The sequence below is a fragment of the Saxophila tyrrhenica genome (genome assembly GCF_035928015.1).
Source record: "Saxophila tyrrhenica strain CCFEE 5935 chromosome Unknown scaffold_1, whole genome shotgun sequence".
NCBI classification, from domain to species: Eukaryota; Fungi; Ascomycota; class Dothideomycetes; order Mycosphaerellales; family Extremaceae; genus Saxophila; species Saxophila tyrrhenica.
The window spans coordinates 557,390-576,230 of NW_027041733.1; the positions used below are offsets into that span (position 1 = coordinate 557,390).

The 18,841-nt window shown below is 57.4% G+C and overlaps 9 protein-coding genes across 9 annotated transcripts; 4 read left to right on the forward strand and 5 right to left on the reverse strand.

Moving 5' to 3' along the window:
- Window positions 1-683: 683 nt before the first annotated feature.
- LTR77_000242 (uncharacterized protein) lies at window positions 684-3,452 on the reverse strand (the record flags this gene model as incomplete). The annotated part of the gene is made up of 3 exons (XM_064797509.1): window positions 684-2,842; window positions 2,937-3,101; window positions 3,188-3,452. 3 exons carry the CDS (start codon window positions 3,450-3,452, stop codon window positions 684-686), a joined length of 2,589 nt encoding a protein of 862 aa, XP_064663743.1.
- A 1,414-nt stretch (window positions 3,453-4,866) lies between these two features.
- Window positions 4,867-5,601, reverse strand: LTR77_000243 (uncharacterized protein; the record flags this gene model as incomplete). The annotated part of the gene is made up of 1 exon (XM_064797510.1): window positions 4,867-5,601. The coding sequence occupies one exon, from the start codon at window positions 5,599-5,601 to the stop codon at window positions 4,867-4,869; it is 735 nt and encodes a 244-aa protein (XP_064663744.1).
- Window positions 5,602-6,055: 454 nt separating this feature from the next.
- Window positions 6,056-6,711, forward strand: LTR77_000244 (uncharacterized protein; the record flags this gene model as incomplete). Its single annotated transcript, XM_064797511.1, has 3 exons — window positions 6,056-6,138; window positions 6,191-6,577; window positions 6,639-6,711. The coding sequence occupies 3 exons, from the start codon at window positions 6,056-6,058 to the stop codon at window positions 6,709-6,711; spliced, it is 543 nt and encodes a 180-aa protein (XP_064663745.1).
- Window positions 6,712-6,857: 146 nt separating this feature from the next.
- LTR77_000245 (uncharacterized protein) lies at window positions 6,858-8,136 on the reverse strand (the record flags this gene model as incomplete). The annotated part of the gene is made up of 2 exons (XM_064797512.1): window positions 6,858-8,006; window positions 8,065-8,136. 2 exons carry the CDS (start codon window positions 8,134-8,136, stop codon window positions 6,858-6,860), a joined length of 1,221 nt encoding a protein of 406 aa, XP_064663746.1.
- A 416-nt stretch (window positions 8,137-8,552) lies between these two features.
- On the reverse strand, window positions 8,553-9,725 carry LTR77_000246 (uncharacterized protein; the record flags this gene model as incomplete). Its single annotated transcript, XM_064797513.1, has 2 exons — window positions 8,553-9,311; window positions 9,696-9,725. The coding sequence occupies 2 exons, from the start codon at window positions 9,723-9,725 to the stop codon at window positions 8,553-8,555; spliced, it is 789 nt and encodes a 262-aa protein (XP_064663747.1).
- A 308-nt stretch (window positions 9,726-10,033) lies between these two features.
- On the forward strand, window positions 10,034-10,806 carry VMA4 (V-ATPase V1 sector subunit E; the record flags this gene model as incomplete). The annotated part of the gene is made up of 2 exons (XM_064797514.1): window positions 10,034-10,590; window positions 10,656-10,806. The coding sequence occupies 2 exons, from the start codon at window positions 10,034-10,036 to the stop codon at window positions 10,804-10,806; spliced, it is 708 nt and encodes a 235-aa protein (XP_064663748.1).
- Window positions 10,807-11,295: 489 nt separating this feature from the next.
- On the reverse strand, window positions 11,296-12,336 carry LTR77_000248 (uncharacterized protein; the record flags this gene model as incomplete). Its single annotated transcript, XM_064797515.1, has 1 exon — window positions 11,296-12,336. One exon carries the CDS (start codon window positions 12,334-12,336, stop codon window positions 11,296-11,298), a length of 1,041 nt encoding a protein of 346 aa, XP_064663749.1.
- Window positions 12,337-12,717: 381 nt separating this feature from the next.
- On the forward strand, window positions 12,718-13,742 carry PRE8 (Proteasome subunit alpha type-2; the record flags this gene model as incomplete). Its single annotated transcript, XM_064797516.1, has 4 exons — window positions 12,718-12,761; window positions 12,815-12,834; window positions 12,890-13,567; window positions 13,624-13,742. 4 exons carry the CDS (start codon window positions 12,718-12,720, stop codon window positions 13,740-13,742), a joined length of 861 nt encoding a protein of 286 aa, XP_064663750.1.
- Window positions 13,743-14,789: 1,047 nt separating this feature from the next.
- Window positions 14,790-17,192, forward strand: LTR77_000250 (uncharacterized protein; the record flags this gene model as incomplete). The annotated part of the gene is made up of 2 exons (XM_064797517.1): window positions 14,790-14,884; window positions 14,942-17,192. The coding sequence occupies 2 exons, from the start codon at window positions 14,790-14,792 to the stop codon at window positions 17,190-17,192; spliced, it is 2,346 nt and encodes a 781-aa protein (XP_064663751.1).
- Window positions 17,193-18,841: the final 1,649 nt, after the last annotated feature.

An 18,841-nucleotide genomic window follows, 5' to 3' on the forward strand; every position in this document is an offset into this window, starting at 1 on the left:
CTGCTCGGACAGTTGATAGCGCCCGGGGGGAATGAGCTCAAGAGAATGTGAACACGAATCCAGCCATGTACAGTAGCGATAGTGGAAATACTATGGCGTTCATACGAAGCCTACGTATCAGCACCCAGGCTGACGGCTTCTCGATAGGCCGATACAACAATCCCCGCCGTCGAGTTGGAGAGCGCTGAAGGTTGATGATGCCTTCGCCTTGCCCCATCAGACCTGTGTATGTCCGCACGAGCAAATTGATATCCACATCACTCGCAACATTGATAGTCTTCAAGACGGTTCCTAGCCGAGACGTTAAATACCGCAACTGTCCACCTAGCATGATGACCCTCCCAAACCGACACTCGTGTACAAGTCGTAATCAAAAACACCACCGACACCGCGGCGCCTCCTAGCCCATGCCCTGCAAAACGATATGACAGAAAGCCCCAAGCAAGCTATCTACAGAACAAAGGAATAAAAGACCAGCAGCCAAACCCCGTCTATATCCAGACTCCAACCAGCGCCGTACAAAATTTCGCTGAAACGCTCGACTATTAAGTTGTTGTGGTAGTAGTAGGCGGGCGCAGAACGCATCAAAACAATGGTGCAGAACTTTTCCACCTCAGCGCACTACTCCAAAGACCGCAAGGAGCCTCGAAAGGAATGAAAGGCGGCAGGAGAACGCTTGCCGCTCACTGCGACAGCCGACTCTCCCACCCCCAATCCCACATCACACCCACCCAGTGCAAATGGCCTCTTACCGTATACGCCGGGTCCGAAATACTCATCCTCGGATCCCGGCCAAACCGCCTCTGCCTCGCACGCCTCCTCTTCTCGTCCTCATCCGGTGGGCTCTGGTCCCCACCATCACCATCGCCCTCAACATAGCTAAAGACCATCCCCGTCCTTCCCGGGTCTCCAGGCCTCATGCTGCCCGTCGGACTCCGCACCAAAGGCTGCCCGCGCCCGCGCTGCGGCTGCAGCTCTTTCGTCGCAACCAACTTCCGATTCGAAGGCGGCTGTGCCTCGTAGTTCTCCCTGCGTCGCCAGACTTCTTCGGTGAGCGTGGCGGCCTTCTCGATGATGCCGATGCGCATGCGCTGGTTCATCGCGGCCCAGCGCGTGCGGACCCAGTTGCGGTCTTCGTCGAAGGGGATCTCGCAGCCGGCGACCATGAGGGGGTAGATTTGCACGATGACCGTGCGGCTGGCGAGGGGTACGGTGGCGAGGTATTGGAGGACGCGCTGGGCGAGCTCGGTGCTGGTGAGGGAGGGGAGTTCGGGGACGGCGGAGTGCAGGTGCAGGAGCGTGGCCCAGCGGTAGGCTTCGGCGGTTTGGAGGGTGTGTTGGACGTCGGTTGTGGGGTCCTCCGGGCGCTCGATGAAGGCCGGTGGGTCCCAGGCTTCGAGTGCGACTTTGAGAACATGCGCCTGGTCGATGATTACGGGCGAATTGCTTGTCGATCTGCAGACTCGGCGGACAAGGTTGGCCACGCGGCCGATAAGTGGGAAGAGGGTGTTGGCGCAGCCCATGAGCGGGTCCAGACGTGCATCTACCGGCATACCGAAGTCAATTCCAAAGCCACCATTCGGGCTGCCCATGACCATCGAGGGGCACTCGTTGGGCGTGTCGGAGAAGATGAAAGTGTTGTCAAAGTCGTTCGACTCGTCGCTGTCGACGCAAGTGAGGCGGGCGATGACGTCCATGTAGACCCAGGCATTAATCAAGAACTTCAGTCGAGCGAGGTCGTCGCCCACCAGCGGGCTGCGACGGTGTCGCTGCATGGCACGGCGGACAAGCGCTTGAGCGCCCTTGATGTGCGTATTGCCCGTAACGGTAGGCTGGTCCCAAGACTCGGCGAACCCCAGAGCAAGCGCAGTAGCTATGGCAGTCTGGTCGCCCATACTATTATCTCGGATGCCTTCTTGAATGTAGCGGATACTGGCCGCCTTGTGCTCGTGGCCGACGAGGCGAAGGCCTGGGATCTCACCCGCCGAGTGGAACGCCGTCATGGCGGAGATAGCATGGTATAGACCAGGAGACTGCGAGGTCAGCGGCCAGATCAGCATCCGCCACGGGTTCTCATGCGGTCCGTCCATAATAGACAGGATGCCGCAGGTAAGACGGTCGAAGCGGAACGTAAGCATCTCTGGGCTGCCTTCCGCCACGAATGGCTGCGGGTAGATGTAGTTCATCGTTGGACTCATCCCATCGTCCGGCGAGCCTGTAGACGCGAGGGGCATCGTTTGGGCTCTCCTCGAACGCACTGCCATTTGCTGGTTGTTCATAGGCTCGCCGTCGGAGTCGATTTCTACAACATCGTCAAAGTTGATCTCTTCATCGTCCAGATCTGGGTCCAGCATGGGATTCATTGGCGTCATCATGTTCTGAAACCCGCTCGGCAGCGAGAGGTTGGCGAGATCGGGGTGAGGATGGCTGCTGGGGTCGAATGGCAGTAAGATCTCAGTCAGCGTAGGTGAAAGGCCAAGTGCAGGAGTAAAGTGCGACAAGGCGCCCGGCAACAAGTCTGGAGGTCCTCCTGCTGGCTGTTGGGCCTGTTCCGGGCTCTCAGTACGACTTCGAGGGTCTTGCGGCGGCTCAAAATCCTCCTCGATGGAGGGAACCGGTTCCTTGCCCTTCTTGTTCGAAGGAGGAGGCTGGGTCCGCTTTGCTTTGGCTGGCCTCGCATCCACAGCGCGTGGTTGAGGGCTGCCTTCGTTCAGGACGCTATCCCGCTTCTTGTTCGCATCGTCGCTACGAGGTGGATCTACGATGGGCTTCGAGCCACCCAGTTCTGGCGAGCCCGCTTTGGAAGATTGTCCTGATACCGCTGACTGCTTTGGTGAGAGTCCTAGTCTTGTGTCAGCAGAGAACAGGACGACATCACAACCGCTGATCAAGACAGCAGCGGTCGTGTGTAACAGTCGTGACCATCCCAACCATACCTCTCTTATGCCGCTCAATATGTTGCTTGACGTTGGTCTCTTCGAACGGCCGCCACTTATAGTCCTTCCTGTACCCTCCACACACCACGTTGCGTCTCGCGCACTGCTGGCACCCGGGCTTCTCTTCACCGCATTTCAATCGCTTCGCTTTGCACGTCAAGCACCCTGCACACAGAAAGACTCCATCAGCACGCTTATCGCCACACACATGGATAAAGCAAGACACTGCTGGCTTGGCGAGTAGTAGATACCGTTGCGGCTCTTGCTCTGCTTCGGTTTGATGACGGCAGCGCCGTCCGCCGCACCACCACCGCCGCTCCCACCACCACCACTGCTCAACGCCGATGCGCCGGGCTTGCGAGGAGCAGCCTTTTTCTTCCCTTCCGCCGATCCAGGACGGCGGCCATTGGGCTGCTTGGGCGCGTTGGGCTGGGAGGACGCAGGAGGGTCGTTTGGCGGGGGCGGGCTCGCTCGGAGGAAGACAGAAGGCGAAGGGATGGTGATGGCCTCAGCCATATGGCTTCTAGCCCTGCTCTCCCCTCGCGCTACAGAAGACGCTTCAACAAGAAATGTTTGCCGGTTGGCAATGTAAGGAAATCAAGCAAGCAGCGAGGGCGGTATAGGGAAAAAGAGTCCTGGTTTTGCAGTATCAAGCCAAGCGGCGCGAAGTGGGATGTGGGACAGTGGGATCAGATCGACCCTTCTCTCTCTCACCAGCCCACACACCGCATTGGACCAGGTCAAGTGTGGCGGCAGCAGCCTATCGAGGTCCAATCGCCGGTCGGGCCTGCGATCCCACTGGACCTGCCACGCACGCTGGAGGTAAACGGTAAAGCCCCGGTGGACCCAAGGATGGCAGCTAAGGGAGCCGGCGACACCACGCTGGCTTCGCACCAGCGTTTGCACGCATCTGGTCATAGGAGCCGCGCGCATGCAGTCATCGTGATGCTTAACCTGCGTCTGGCTGGTCACGCAACAGCTACATGACACGACGATTACTGCTCGTAACACGCGGAGCCGGGAAGCAGCCTCTCATGAACTTCGGGATGGTCTGCAGTTATCGAGCTGTCAAGAGGGGGCAGGACGAATCCGCTGCGAGGTTGTAGGACTAAGAGAGTATTGGATGCTGTATTCGGCTGGTATCGGGCCGAGTGAACGCGTTGCAATGCCTTCTGGTGCCGGGTGATTACCTTACGATTAGCAGATAGGATGCCACAGGATGCCACAGAGCGGGACGACCCTTCCCCTCCCAACAACGCATTTGTACTTCGGTAGTCTTATCAGCTAGGGAAGCACAGCTTACTACTGTAGCTATTGCTGCCGAGCATTCGGCTTGAAACGAGGGATCAACCAAGATCATCCATGATCATCCATAGCTTCAAGACCAGGCACGCGAGGATCGTTGCGGGGTCCTGTCCGATTCCAGAGTTGTTCCAGAAAAACTTTGATTCTTACGCGCCACAATCCGCCCGACTGTGGAGGTGCAATCTCCAATATCCAGGCGGACCTTTCGTCTGAGTGGGACTGGCTGCGCAGTATGTTGGTTGAAGAAACACGGCAAGCCGAGAAGTTGGCCATGTGGCCAGACCAATTTTCCTTAGTCCATAACATACTGTGCGCGAGGCATCTCCCGTGCCTCACCACAATCAGCCTTATCATTCGCTATCATCATTGTGTCAACCTGGGAATAGTTCCGATGGAAATGGTCCCGAAACCAAGGATGCTGATTGTTGATCCGGGAACAGAAGGAAGCTGGTGAGAGCCGGAACCAGGCACAGCATCGATAAGCAAGAGCCAGTGTTTCGAGTCTGCTCACACGACATCCTGCCAGCTGTTATTATCTGGCTGCTGACGTGTGCAGGAAGGCAAAGTCATCAGCGGTTCGTAACAACGTCCGTTCCCTTGCGAACACTTGATTGGGAAGTCTCTATCACTTGACAATACACACCAAGAACCCATCATAGTTCTTCTCGCCGACCGTCTGCAACAGCGACGTCCCCAACAATCTCCCATCCTTCCCAGCAGCACCGATAACGACTCGCGCTCCCTTCACACCAGGGTTCTCCGCTGCACTGTCATCGGCAAGCAGACCCATTCGCACAACATTATCCACGATAATGCACGCTCGCGATCGACACATGAGCAGCGCTTCGTTGTAGTAATTGAAGTTGTTGCCCTTATCAGCGTCGATGAAGACATAGTCGAATTTGGGCCGTTCACCGCTCTCGACTTGCGCGCGGATCTTGGGCAGCACGTCGACGCCTGCTCCGAGAAGGACTTCGACCCTATCGCTGAGACCGGCGTGCGCGATGGCTTCTTCCGCGACCGCTTTGTGGTGCTCGTCCACTTCGATGGAGGTTACGCGGACGTCTGGTCCTGCTGAAGCCATCCATATTGCGCTGATGCCGCCTAGAGTCCCGACTTCGAGGACCTTTTTGGCGTCGATCATCTGGCACTGGGTCATCAAGTACTTGCCCTGGAGGTGCGAGACTTCGATGCTGGGTAGGCCTTTGGTCTCCGATAGCTCAGTGGCGAACTGGATGTGCTCGTAGAGGTGCGATTCCTTTGGATGGAGGGCGTCCAGAGCCCAGGCATCGACCGCAGTCCATCGCTCGTCGTGCTCATGGTTCATCATGGCCGTGCGTGTGGCTTGGGAGCTTGCCATCTTGAGGACGCTGTGGTGAAGTGTTCGGTGTTTTGATGTGGTAGCTGAAGAAGAGGTAGGAGATTTGGACCACTGCACTTGACCTCGTAATCTATATATGTTTCTAACTGCGATCGGAGTGTCGCATTGGTCACCGACCGTATGCGAGCTTCGTACGAAAGCAACACACCATCCTCCTCGACGGAGACACCGGGGCCGCGAGTCGGTTGCTGTCAGAGCGAAGTCGGATGTTCAGCTCATATATCAGGCAATAAGGCACACCAAGCTCCGGCACGAATCGGCCCGGGGGAGAATCTGGGGAAGCTCAAGCAACCGCGGAGCAATGATGCAAGTGTGAACGACCAGCCACGTGCATGCCACTTTCATCTGATCGTTCCAACATTTTGAACTGTCAACCTCACCTCTACAATCTCCTTCTCGACGGCCAGACACGAGTCCCTTTCAAACCTCCAACATGTCTTCAGATAGTCTAGCAGTCTTCCGCAAATCCATGAGCCGCGACCTCAACCAGCTCGCGGAGGAACACATGCAACATGAGTAAATGTCAAAAACCACGTATACCACTCAACCACCACTAACCCCCTCCTAGCCTAGACCAATCCGACCGCGACGCCCTCCGCGCCGGCGCCTCCACAGTCGCCACCCACACCTCCATCGGCTCTCTCGTAGGAATCGGCCTCGGCCTCTTCCTCGCCTACCGCATTCGCGCCGGCCGCACAGCAATGTTCAACACGTTCAAAGCCTCAGAACGGCCCACCGCTGTGCGCTTCCCGGGAGGCCGGGAGGAACCGCTGCCAGACCTCACGCCAATGATGAAGCCTAGTGTGTTGGGGGACGTGGCGACGTATATGTTCCTTGGCGCGGGGGGGCTGTTTTTTGGTGGAGAGACGGGGTTGTTGACGGGGACTTTTAGGGCGAGGCAGCAGATTGGGGGGGATAGGGGGAGTAGGGAGAGGATTGAGACGGCGTTTAGACGGTGAGTTGATTGCTGGGTGTGTACTTGGGGGGTGATGGGTGCTGACTATATGTGTTACCAGGTTCCAAGCCGATGCTCTGAGGAAGCAGGCGGATGCGCTCGATAAGAGGGAAGGGGGCGCTATTGGTCTTTGAGGAATCAGGCATGTGAATGCTGATGTAATGATAAGTGAGCGCGAAAGCTCTGCGCACATGGTAGTGTCAAAGGCAGAGGCTCAAGAGTCCTGCGGAAAGCTTGCTGTACGAATACAAAAACCTCGGACGCTGCCCCCAAGATCTTGCTATAACGCCACCTCGTCGAACCTGTCATCCTTACCCTCACCTCTTTCTGAGCCCTCGTCATCCTCATCGCTATCCGCAGACGCAGCCTTGGTCTTCGGCTGCTGTTCAGGCGACGCGACCCCAGCACTCCTCTCCTCCTGCTCCGTCCCATCACTCTCCTCGTCCTCCTCACTCACCTCCCTCTCCTGCGCGTCCACCTTCGGCCTCGCCGTCTCCCCCATCTGCTGCTCCTCCCCACTCGCCCTCTCCTCCGCCAACCTCTCACTAGCCGGCTTCGGCGGCGGCGTAGGCGGCTCTCCACCCGCTTGCCCACCAAACCCATCCCCCTGCGTCGTCCTCTCAGGCGTAGGCGGTGTATGCTCAATCCTGGGACTCTCCCTCTGCTGCTGCGAATTCGGGCCGGTGCTCAAACGCTGCGCTGCCATAACCTGCTGACTCGGCTGCCCCATCTGCCGTAACTTCGGGTCCGCATCGAGATAATACCCCCTCACGCCCACCACCCTGCCTTCCCGCTCACAGCCCATGAGCCAATCCGGCACCACAACGGGGACATTCATCTCCACCGCCTTCTCCCACGCCTGGCCCCTCGGCTCCGTGCAGACGAAATGCGTCGTATCGATCCTCACCGTCTCCACCATCTTCGCTCCCACCCGCTCCGCCGTCTCCTCCAGGTTCTCCCGCAATTGCGGCGGCATGACACCAGGTGTGATGGTGATCCCACTCAGATCCGTCATCTTCTGCGTCCGCACCACCAGGCGCTCCGAACTATACTGTCCCGCGCTCGTGCGTAGGACAAGGTGGAACGTGTAATCCGTATCCAGCGCCAGCCCGGAGATCTTCGTGCTCAGCTTATCCCGCGGAATCACGCCCGCTTTCGTGCCGTTCCTGTAAAGACTCAGACTCCTCAGCTCCGCGGTCGCGAGATCAAGCGGATCCCATTCGAGCACGACGCTCGTTTGCGTGGCGTTGCGACATCGTAGCACGGGCGCGGAAGGGGTCGCGGTGCCGAAGGAGGAGTAGATTTCGTTTTGCAGGGCGGAGAAGTGTTGGTCGGCGCGCGTTTCGGCGGGGAGGTTACGCGAGACGTTGATGTCGACTATGCTGCCGCTGTGGATGTCGGGGGGCAGGAGGATGGAGGGGAATTCGATCTAGCATAGGTGTTAGGTTTGGGAGGATTAGGGGTGGAGGTGCAGGGAGGGGGGTTACGAGGCGTTTGTCTTCGGTAAGGAGAACGGCGACGCCGGCGTCGACTTTGCCGACGGTTAGGGAGACGAGCATTGCGGGTTGTGCTGGTGTGGGAGGAGGTACAGATTTATTTGGGTTGCGCGTGAGATCGCCAATGCGGCGACGTTTGGTCGAACAAGCCTTAGTCAGCCCCTTCAATGACTACAGCTTTTGCACAGACGCAAGATACACTGCTACAAGCAAGAAGTCACGTCCTCTCACTGCCCGTCGATTGGTGTCTGCTTGCGTCTTTACTCTCTTAGTCGTCTCATGGTATTGCGCCAGTCCTGGCAGAGCCACCATTCAACTTTCCTCGATTGACGCCCCAGTGCCTCCAGCCATCAAGCTGCTTCCCTCGTCCCAGGCCAGCACCGCAGAAGAAGCAATCTGCGGTCCTTCCGCATCCCACCTGTCCCGCGCTGGACTTTGACTCGCGGCGTTCCTGGCTATGCTTTCCCCAAATCACAAGCTTATTCACACTCCACATCTTCCGAGTTGATATAAAACCACGTCTCCCACAAACCAGCATCGCCAGTGAAGAAATCCACAATTCCTTCGCCTTTCCATTCATTCTCCACTCGCCGGTGATTCGTGTTCGCGAGATGCCACTGCATCACGTCTCGCGGAATCGACTTCTTGGATTCATCGTACTGAAGCCACTCTACCCCCATCCGCATCGCCCCGTCAAAGGTGACGCGCACATCCACGACCTGATCCAGGGCAATCCTTACCGTCAAGTCCCGGAGGGCTCGAAAACGCGTGATCCCTCCAAAGTCAAGCCCCCAGTGCTGTACGAGCTGCATTGCTGTATGCAGGTCGGGCTCGATGTTCAGTGCGAGCGGGTGGTGCCCTCCTTCATCTGGGTCTATCTCCATACATAGCAGATGCTCGCCCCAGTGGACACGGCTTGCTTCTACGCGGATTTGCCGGCAGAGGGAGTAGAGAGGGTGGAATGTTCTCGCTGTCAGTGGCTTGCACGGCCGTAAGATGGCAAAACAGCACTTCCGCTGCTCGCAGGGCTTGGCCGAAAGGCTGTCAGCATCCGAGCCGGTACGAGCAGATTCCGGGTCTACCAGAGCGAGGGAGTATATCGCATCGCGGATCTCCGGGGGAAGATCCAAAAAGCGGAAGTGCGTGTCGAGCACAGCGTCATCAGTCCTCGTTGTGGCCGTGACCTGTCCAGAAAAAGGCGGGTGGGTGTTCACGATTGCGTCCTCCATTTTGGAGCACTAATTGCGGTGAGGGTGCTACAATGCGAGTTGAAATGTGAGAATTGGTAGCTGCCGTAGTAGGAAATTAGGAGGGTACCTTTGAAATCTCCACGCTCTATCCTTGGTGGATGAAGAGGATGTGCCCAAGCTCGCTGTTCTGCGGTGGCAGCGCAGTCGGAGGTTATGTCGTGGAGTTGTGGTGTCAAAGCGTGATTGGAAGGAGAGCAGGTAAGCAGAGCACCTTTGAGGGTGGCCCGGTTGATGCGAATAAACTTGCCTTGACCTCGTCGTGCTGTTGGTAGCACTCGAGGCTGTTGTCGTGATGTTGATATGCGACTGGATCTCCGTGAAGAACGGAAATGCATGTGCACTCTTCACTGCGGTAAGTTGGTCTCACCTCACCTCATCGTATGCGTGACACGTCGCGGCCATGTTGTGTCAATGTCGTAAGGAAGCTAAGCGTGAAGTGGCAGGAGGGAGGTAGACGTTGGAGCTAGACAGGCTTGGCGCGGCAGCGACGATGGAGCTCTAGGCACAAAAGCAAGCTGCCTGGCCTCATCCATTGACGACACCTCCAGCTCTACCATCCCCCTTCCACCTACACGTGCAACAAAAGCTCCACCACCAACACCTCAACACACCAGCACCCTCTCCCAGCCCGACCACCAACCACCAGGACCTATCTCACCTCCCCCTTCCTACCAACCCACCCCATACACCCCCCCCTCAACACCGCAACCATGTCCACCCCCCACGCCCTCCCCGACGAAGCCGTCACCACCGAGCTCCGCAAAATGACCGCCTTCATCCGGCAAGAGGCCCTCGAAAAAGCGCGCGAAATCCACCTCAAAGCCGACGAAGAATTCTCCATCGAAAAGTCCAAGCTCGTCCGCTCCGAGACGCAGCGCATCGACTCCGAGTACACCAAAAAATTCACGCAGGCGGGCATGTCGCAGCAGATCACCAAGAGCACTGTAGCCAATAAGCAGCGTCTGCGGATTCTGAGTGCGAGGCAGGAGTTGCTAGATGGCTTGTTCGAGGATGCGGGGAAGAAGGTGGGCAAGGAGGCGGGCGTGGAGCAGGGGAAGGGGAAGTATGAGGGGGTGTTGAAGGGGTTGATTTTGGAGGGCTTGTACGCGATGGCGGATGAGAAGAAAGTCTCGCTCAGGTGCAGGAAGAAGGACGACGCGGTGGTGAAGAAGGCGGCGGAGCAGGCGAGGGGGGAGTTTAAGAAGCAGATGGGCGGGAGGGAGGTGGAGGTTGTGGTGGAGGAGAAGGAGAGGTTGCCCGAGGGGTCGTGAGTATCTTCCTTTCTCCCTTTGGATGTGGGTGATGGATTGCTAATGAGGTGTTTTTGTGTAGGACTGGCGGTATCGTGATATTCGACGCCACGGGCAAGATCGACATCACCAATACGTTTGACGAGCGGCTGAAGCTGCTGGAGACGGATGCGCTGCCCAGTGTGCGGACGACGCTGTTTGGGGAGAACGAGAACAGGCGATTCAAGGACTGATCGCCTGTGGCAGAAAATATGCAGAGAGTGTAGCGTGTCCTTGGTAGTGTATAGATCGATCAGACGCATGATCAAGTCAAGCAGAGATTCAACGGTCTGATGTATTGCAGTACTGTAGCGAGTGTGTATATAAGGTATGCTCTATCAACCCACTCTATCTGTGATGATAGTATGTACCAAGCGTCTTCCAGCTCCCCACCCCACAAACATCACACCACAAAGGGTGGACAAGAGGGGAGAGTAAAGTGTATGAGCCCGGCCTTCCAAGTCGCGTCTCCAAAACGGATCGGCGACGGAATCTCTCTTCGCACGATGACTGATTGCCACGCCATGAAAGTCTCCATGAGGAGGGAAAGGGCGGTGCCAACTCAAAGTTGTGCGTTGCGATCTGGATATCAGGGTTAGATGGGATGGGTATGGTCGGTGTAAAGAAAGGTGAGGCTGAAAAGGAAAAGGTGTATCCTGTAATTCGTAGTCAACAATCCAACATCATCGTGCATCGTTACCCGTCGTGTCGTCAGCAGCTGTCGGACCAGCATCCTCGTCCTCGTCTTCGTCCTCGTCAGCTCCAGGAACATCCATCACCCTCTCCCCGGCCTTCTCCAAAGTTCTCCTCGACCAAGCCCTCACACCTTTCCAAACGGCGTACAAAACAGTGATAATTCCAATCACAATCGTCACCCAACTGATCTGGTTCAAGCGATCCCGTCCAGTCGCGCCAGCTCTGCCTCCACTACCACCCACGTAGACGCCCGTCCCGCGCATGTTGAACCAGTGCCATGGACTCAGCGTGAGCAAGAACTTCGCAAATCCGAGCAAGCCTAGCGAGGCAAGACCTTTGATGAAGTGCTCCGCCCATGTCGCCGGCTCGTCTTCGAAGATGAGGCTTCCTGTTGGACCACCCGCAGTGGAGATCGTGGTGATGGGATCGAGGTAGAGATTGATGATCGGGTCTGCCACAAAACCTAATATGAACATTCCTACCACGAAGATGGCGAGCGTCAGGCCGACTTGTGACGCCGTACTGCTGATCCATCGCGAGTAGGAGAGCCGCTGGAGGTGGTATTTGTAGCTGCAAGTCGGACATTGCCAGTAATTGCGCTTTTGCAGCGGGTCCTGCAGGCGCCAGGCCGTGAGGCAATCGGAGTGGACGTATTTCTGCGTGCCTTTGCACTTGCAGGGTCGGAGGAGGCGGCCGCCGTCGCCGGGTGGGGATTCATAGGTTACGCGGGGAGGCGGCTGGAGGGCGGAGGGAAGAGGGGAGGCATCGACGGGGTGGAAGGTCGGGAGGACGACTTCGAGGCAGATGCGGCATGTTCGCGGGGGGTAGTGGCGGCGGGGTGGAGGGTCGGCGGGAGCAGATTGCTGGTCTGGTGATGGCGATGCTTGCTCTGGGCCCGCCTGCGTTGGCTTCAAATTATGGAAGTCTGGCGGTGTCTCGTCGCCCGTGCCGTCGCCGTCCACATGCACCCATCCGCCTGGGAGGTCCTCCGGGAAGCCCCAGCTGGAACCGGTGGAATATGCTGCCATGTTGCCTGTTGATGTTGTGTAGTAATGCTGTTCCAATACGAAAGAATGCTCAGCCGACTCCAAAGTCGTCTTTCATCCTCCTCTTGAAGATTGACATATTGGAGGGTGGAGGGGAAGGCGGGCGAAAGGTGTCGTGAAGGTGGAAGAAGGCGGAGTCGGGGATGGAAGGCTTGACGCTTCCGGCTTACATGACTCGCGTGCTTAGGGTTGTTGCACCTTCGAGCTTCCACGTTGGCGCGTTTGCCTGCGACTTTGATCATCGAGAGAGCTTCAAGAAACAGCAATACCATCTTCGATCACTCCGCCACAGCCCGCCTACCCACTCGCCATATCAACTAAACATACACCGGGTCGCAGCACAATAGCGGAAACAGGCCCAAGATGGCCGACCGATACTCCTTCTCCCTCACCACATTCTCGCCCAGGTAAGGAAACAGATGCATCACATGTGACAGCCATATGCTAACACTCAGCGCAGCGGCAAGCTGGTGCAAATAGGTACAACTACCAACATCTCCGCAATCTGCTCTACTCGACACTAACGATATGATAGAATACGCCCTCAACGCAGTCAACCAGGGCGTAACCTCCCTCGGCATCAAAGCCGCCAACGGCATCGTCCTCGCCACCGAGAAGAAATCCTCCACCTCCCTCATCGATGCCTCCTCCAGCTCAAAGATCTCCCTCATCACCCCCAACATCGGCATGGTTTACGCCGGCATGGGACCCGACTACCGCGTGCTAGTCGACAAGGCGCGGAAAGTCAGCCACACGGGGTACAAGCGGGTGTATAACGAGTACCCGCCCACGCGCATCTTGGTGCAGGACGTGGCGCGGGTGATGCAGGAGGCGACGCAGTCGGGTGGTGTGCGGCCGTACGGCGTGAGTCTGCTGATTGCGGGGTGGGATGATGGTGTCTTGCCGGAGCAGGAGCGGAAGGAGGCGGAGGCGGAGATGGGAGATGATGATGAGGCGAAGGAGAAGCAGGTGAAGAGTGGAGGCAAGACGGGCGGGATTCTGAAGGGCGGGCCGAGTTTGTATCAAGTGGATCCGAGTGGGAGTTATTTCCCTTGGAAGGCGACGGCGATTGGGAAGAGTGCGACGAGCGCGAAGACCTTTTTGGAGAAGAGGTATACGGAGGGCTTGGAGTTGGAGGATGCGGTGCATATTGCGCTCTTGACGCTGAAGGAGACCATTGAAGGGGAGATGAATGGCGACACCGTTGAGATTGGTGAGATATCCTCCCTCTTTGCTGCGTCTATTGTTGTGCTAATGGGGTTGTTATAGGCATCGTCGGTCCACCAGCAGACCACCTTCTCGGCTACGAAGGCGTCGAGGGCGCACGAGGGCCACGCTTCCGGAAGCTGAGTCCGCAGGAGATCGAGGACTATTTGACTAACCTCTGAGTCTTCTGCTGGGAAGGATAGATGTTCAAGGCATAGCACGGCGTTTTGCGCTGCACGGGAAGGGTTTGCTGATACAGTGTCTGTAGTATAGCAGCTTAGCATACGAAGCATTACCTGATTGCCCAGACCTCGATATCGCTGGGACAGAGGCTGCTGGTGCACTATGCATCCCCGCCCCAGTTCACCTCAAGAAGTATGGCATGATATGCACGACATTATTGAACGCCTGCATGTGCACAGTCGGAAGAGAAACACTTGCAGTCCCGTCCGGCGGAACTCCGGCATGATCGCCAACAAGCGTGCAATCCTAACGCCTCCATGCCGACTCCACCGCATCTCCGCTCTCCATCTTCTGCACCCACCGCCTCCACTTCCTGAATCAAGACCTCACCACTCTCGCTCATCATTGCACCGACCGAGGCATACCAGCGACAATGATCACGCGTCTCGCACTATTCTTCCCTCCTCGGCCCTTTCGCCACTCCCGCCTCGACCACAGTCAAGCTCGAGTCAAGCATCGTCTCCATTCTTCACACCACTGACTTGGCAGGCTTGCCCACATGCCTGCCACCCTCGTCATGAGGGATGAGAGTTGTTCCCCGCAGCCATCTACCGATGCCGCCACGAGCCCACGGAGTCCCACGTGATGGGCCTAGACGGTGGATCATTGTGTCCGTTCTCCTTCCTCCAGCCCTGACGATCTTCGCAACGACTGTGACCAGCGAAAGTCTATGGGTTAACTTCGGTGTGAAAGGTATACCGCTATGGTTTTAGTGTCTGGCGAGGGCGAGGTGGGTTGGTTTGCTTGTTGGGTATAAGTATGCGCGGCGTACGCCTCTTCAATTCTTCCTAGTTCTGTCAAGCACCTCTCGGTTTCAGTCTACTGTCATGCGGTGCCAGTCGGTTTTCGCAGGCGCTTGTCAGGCCATTGGCCTTGCGTTGCTCTTTCCACTTGCTGTTGAAGGGCAGAACCTGAGTGCTATTATAGCTAACCTCGAGCACTATTGGTCTTATGGACGGTCGCCTCCAGTCTACCCAACTCCTCAGATGAGCGGAAGTGGTGGTTGGGAAGAGTCGTATCAGGTTGCAAAAGACCTTGTCTCGCGCATGACGAACGATGAGAAGAACAATATTACTTATGGGTACGGGCATCGGAGAAACTTGACGTCGAAGAGAACTCCTTGACTGATGATTCCTAGATATGCTTCCACGACCAACGGCTGCTCTGGAAATATTCCGTCTCTCGAGAGGCTGGGCTTTCCTGGCCTCTGTCTTTCTGACTCCGGCAATGGTGTCCGCGGCACTGATGGTGTCAATGGCTATCCGTCGGGTCTGCACATGGGAGCGACCTGGAACAAAGCGCTCACGCTCAGCCGAGCACAGTTCATGGGCGCTGAGTTCAAGCGCAAGGGCGTCAACGTAGCTCTCGGACCTGTCGTGGGACCTCTTGGTCGTACGGCCAGGGGTGGCAGGAACTGGGAAGGCTTCAGCAATGACCCGTACCTCTCTGGATCGCTCACTTACGACACCATCATGGGTATGCAAGAGAGCGTCATCGCTTGTGTCAAGCACTTCATCATGAACGAGCAGGAGACGAACCGCAACCCTCCTTTGACGGACCCGACGGCGCTCAACGTGAGCGTGAACTCGAACATCGACGACAAGACCATTCACGAGCTCTACCTTTGGCCCTTCCAGGACGCTGTCAAAGCTGGCGTCGGCAGCGTCATGTGCGCCTACAACCAGATCAACGGCTCATACGCCTGCCAAAACTCGTGGACGCAGAATGGCTTGCTCAAGGGAGAGTTGGGCTTCCAAGGCTTCATCGTCACCGACTGGGGCGCGCAGCATGCCGGACTCGCCACCGCCGAAGCAGGTCTGGACATGGTCATGCCATCTAGCGCGTACTGGGAGAACGGTAACCTGACGCTCATGGTCCGCAATGGCTCCCTTCCTCAGAGTCGCCTTGACGACATGGCGACTCGAATTCTGGCTTCGTGGCACAGATATGCTCAGATTGAGGAGCCCGGCGCGGGCATGCCTATCGACCTTCTTGCGCCTCATCCTATCGATGATGCTCGTGATCCAGCGGCGAATGATATGCTATTGCAGGCGGCCATCGAGGGACATGTACTAGTGAAGAACGTCAACAACGCCCTTCCTCTTCAGAAGCCCAAGCTCCTATCCCTCTTTGGTTACGATGGCGTGGTGCCGTCTATCAACACGCCAGGCGGCCCAGGCACTTTCAACTGGAATTTCGGTTTGGTGAGCACACAGTACGCGCTTGGTCTCGGCGACTTCAACGACACATACCTCTTCGAGAACTTTGCATCCGCTGCACCTTGGGATGCTGTGGTGCCGGGGATCGCTCTCAACGGCACACTTTATACCGGCGGTGGTTCTGGCGCTACGACTCCTGCTTTCATCGACGCACCGTTCGATGCCTTCCTACGTCAGGCGAGGACGGACAACACTCTCATGCATTGGGATTTCTACAACCAGGAGCCGATGGTCAACGAGGCCTCCGACGCTTGCATCGTCTTCATCAACGCTCTGGCTAGCGAGGGCTGGGACAGACCAGACCTCGCCGACTCTTACTCCGACAAGCTAGTCGAGAGCGTCGCTTCCCAATGCAACAACACTCACGTCGTCATCCACAACTCCGGCATCCGCCTCGTTGACGCTTGGGTGGACAACCCAAATATCACCGCCATCATCTACGCCCACCTGCCGGGCCAGGACTCCGGCCAGGCTCTTGTTGAAGTCATGTACGGCGTCCAGTCACCTTCCGGCAGACTCCCCTACACCGTCGCAAAGAAAGCCAGCGATTATGGCAGGACTCTGAACCCCGTCGTCCCGACCAACGACTCCCTATGGCACACCCAGGACAACTTCACCGAAGGCGTCTACATCGACTACCGCGACTTCATAGCCAAGAACATCACCCCTCGCTACGAGTTCGGATATGGGTTGACGTACTCGGAGTTCGCATACAGTAACCTGCAGACCCAGAGCACTAGTAGCAACACCACCGCATACTCAACCGGCAACGGCACCGCCTGGACCTCCACCACCGCCTGGACCTCGTCCCCCGCCAACACGACCTCAAACACCACTGCCCCCACCCACCCTGAGGGAGGCGATCCAAACCTCTGGACCCCTATCGCCAGCGTCTCCTGCACCGTCCAAAACACCGGCGCCGTCGCCGCGGCGGAAGTCGCACAGCTCTACGTGCACATCCCCGGCGGGCCTGCGCGCGTGCTGCGCGGGTTCCAGAAGGAGATGTTGCAGCCCGGTCAGAGCTGTACGATGGATTTCGAGCTGACGAGGAGGGATCTGAGCGAGTACGATGCCGCGCAGAGGAAGTGGGTGTTGAACAAGGGGAGGTATGAGGTTTTTGTGGGCAAGAGTGTGCTGGATGTGCAGTTGCGGGGTGCGGTGTATGTCTAATGACTTTCTTGATGAAAAACGACGACGAAGAGTAACTTATCACGAGAATGAATACGAGTTAATTAACTGCCGACCACATCGCAAAGGTCTTCGTCGCTTTCGCTCTCGCTGCCTTTGATGAGCTGGTTGGAAGAGCTTGGCCCAATGCGACCCGTTCGCGCCGCCGGCCAGCCCTGCATGTGCCTGCGTTTCATCTTGAGCGGGTTTCCAAACGAGCCTGCAAGCGCAAGGACTCGATGTTTCCTAACCGGCGCCGGGGGAATCCTCCGGGGTTTGCTTGAGATTGCATCTGTGCATCGTCTGGGGTACGCACGCCATGAGCCGTTGCGCCCGCGAACGACCGTTTAATGTCACGGTCTGGGCGTACATGGGTTGTATGGCCTTATCATTGGGGCTCCTTCGCCCGCTCGCGCGCGTTGATGTTCGTCTTTGATATTCTCCTAGTTCTTGCGAGGGCGGATGGCCTACTACTGTCTCCCCAGGTCGCGGGTTGACTAGACGGGTTTGACTGACAGCGGGCGAGAAGATATACGCAACTTCCCGGATATACGCTTGCATCCTACTGAAAGAATCACCTCTGCCGGGCACGATGTCCTCATCTTCAATCTCTAGCTCGGTTTCCCACACCTCTCCGATCCCGACATCAACTTCCGCCGCCTGCTGGTACCCGGACGGCAAGACGCGATCACCAGACACGCCCTGTAACCCCAACGACGAACATTCAGCATGCTGCGGAGTGGGCGACTGGTGCATGGCCTCCTCGCTCTGCATGCGCGGGGGCACGTTGCTCAGAGGGAGTTGCACGGACAAGTGGTGGACCAACTCTGCTTGTCCGCAGTACTGCAGGAATGGTACGAATCACAACCTTCGTGGCGAGGAATATAACCGCAACGTCTCTGCATGGCTGACCCGGAAGCAGACCACGTCCAAGGCGCGCAGCCCCTCCAGCCCTGCGACCCGCTCAACGGCATCTTCGTCTGCGGAACCAGCAACTACGACTGCCCGACCGGCAACGGGACGTTCAAGGTCCGGAACGGCAACGACTTCATCCTCCGACCGGGGCAAGTCGCTTCCAGCCCCCACGAAGCCGTGACGATTAGCCCCTCGACAGTCCTCGGCGGCAAATTCTCCACTTCTCAGCTGCTAGCAGGAATCCTCGGGACCGGGATACCGCTTCTGCTGCTCCTGCTCGGCGCGCTGTTGGTCATCTTCAAGCAGCGCAAGAGCTACAAGCAGGCTGTAACCTCTTCGCACGAGCGGGCGAGAGAGAGCTGGAAACTAGGTGGACGTGGTGGGCGGTCTGCGGCTGCGACGACGGGGATCGAGAGACGACCGCGAAACGATTTCGTGGAGCTGTATAGTCCGCACGACGAGGTTGGAGGGGACGCTGGGCAGGCGCATGAGCTGGATGGGACGTTTAGGGGTGGGGAGAGGTTGAAGGGAGAGTCGTCTCAGTTCACGCGGTACTCATGAATCGTGTGGTGCTGGAGGATAATGTCATGAGCGTGGATGAGAGGAAGATTGCAGCTGGGAGGACAGCGAGGGCTTGCCTAGGGATGGGATGATCAGATGCATTTATGACTGATGGGCTTGAGTTTTTCGGGAGGGCGGAATGTTGGCTTTGCTTCTGCCAGTGCGGTCGTCGAGTC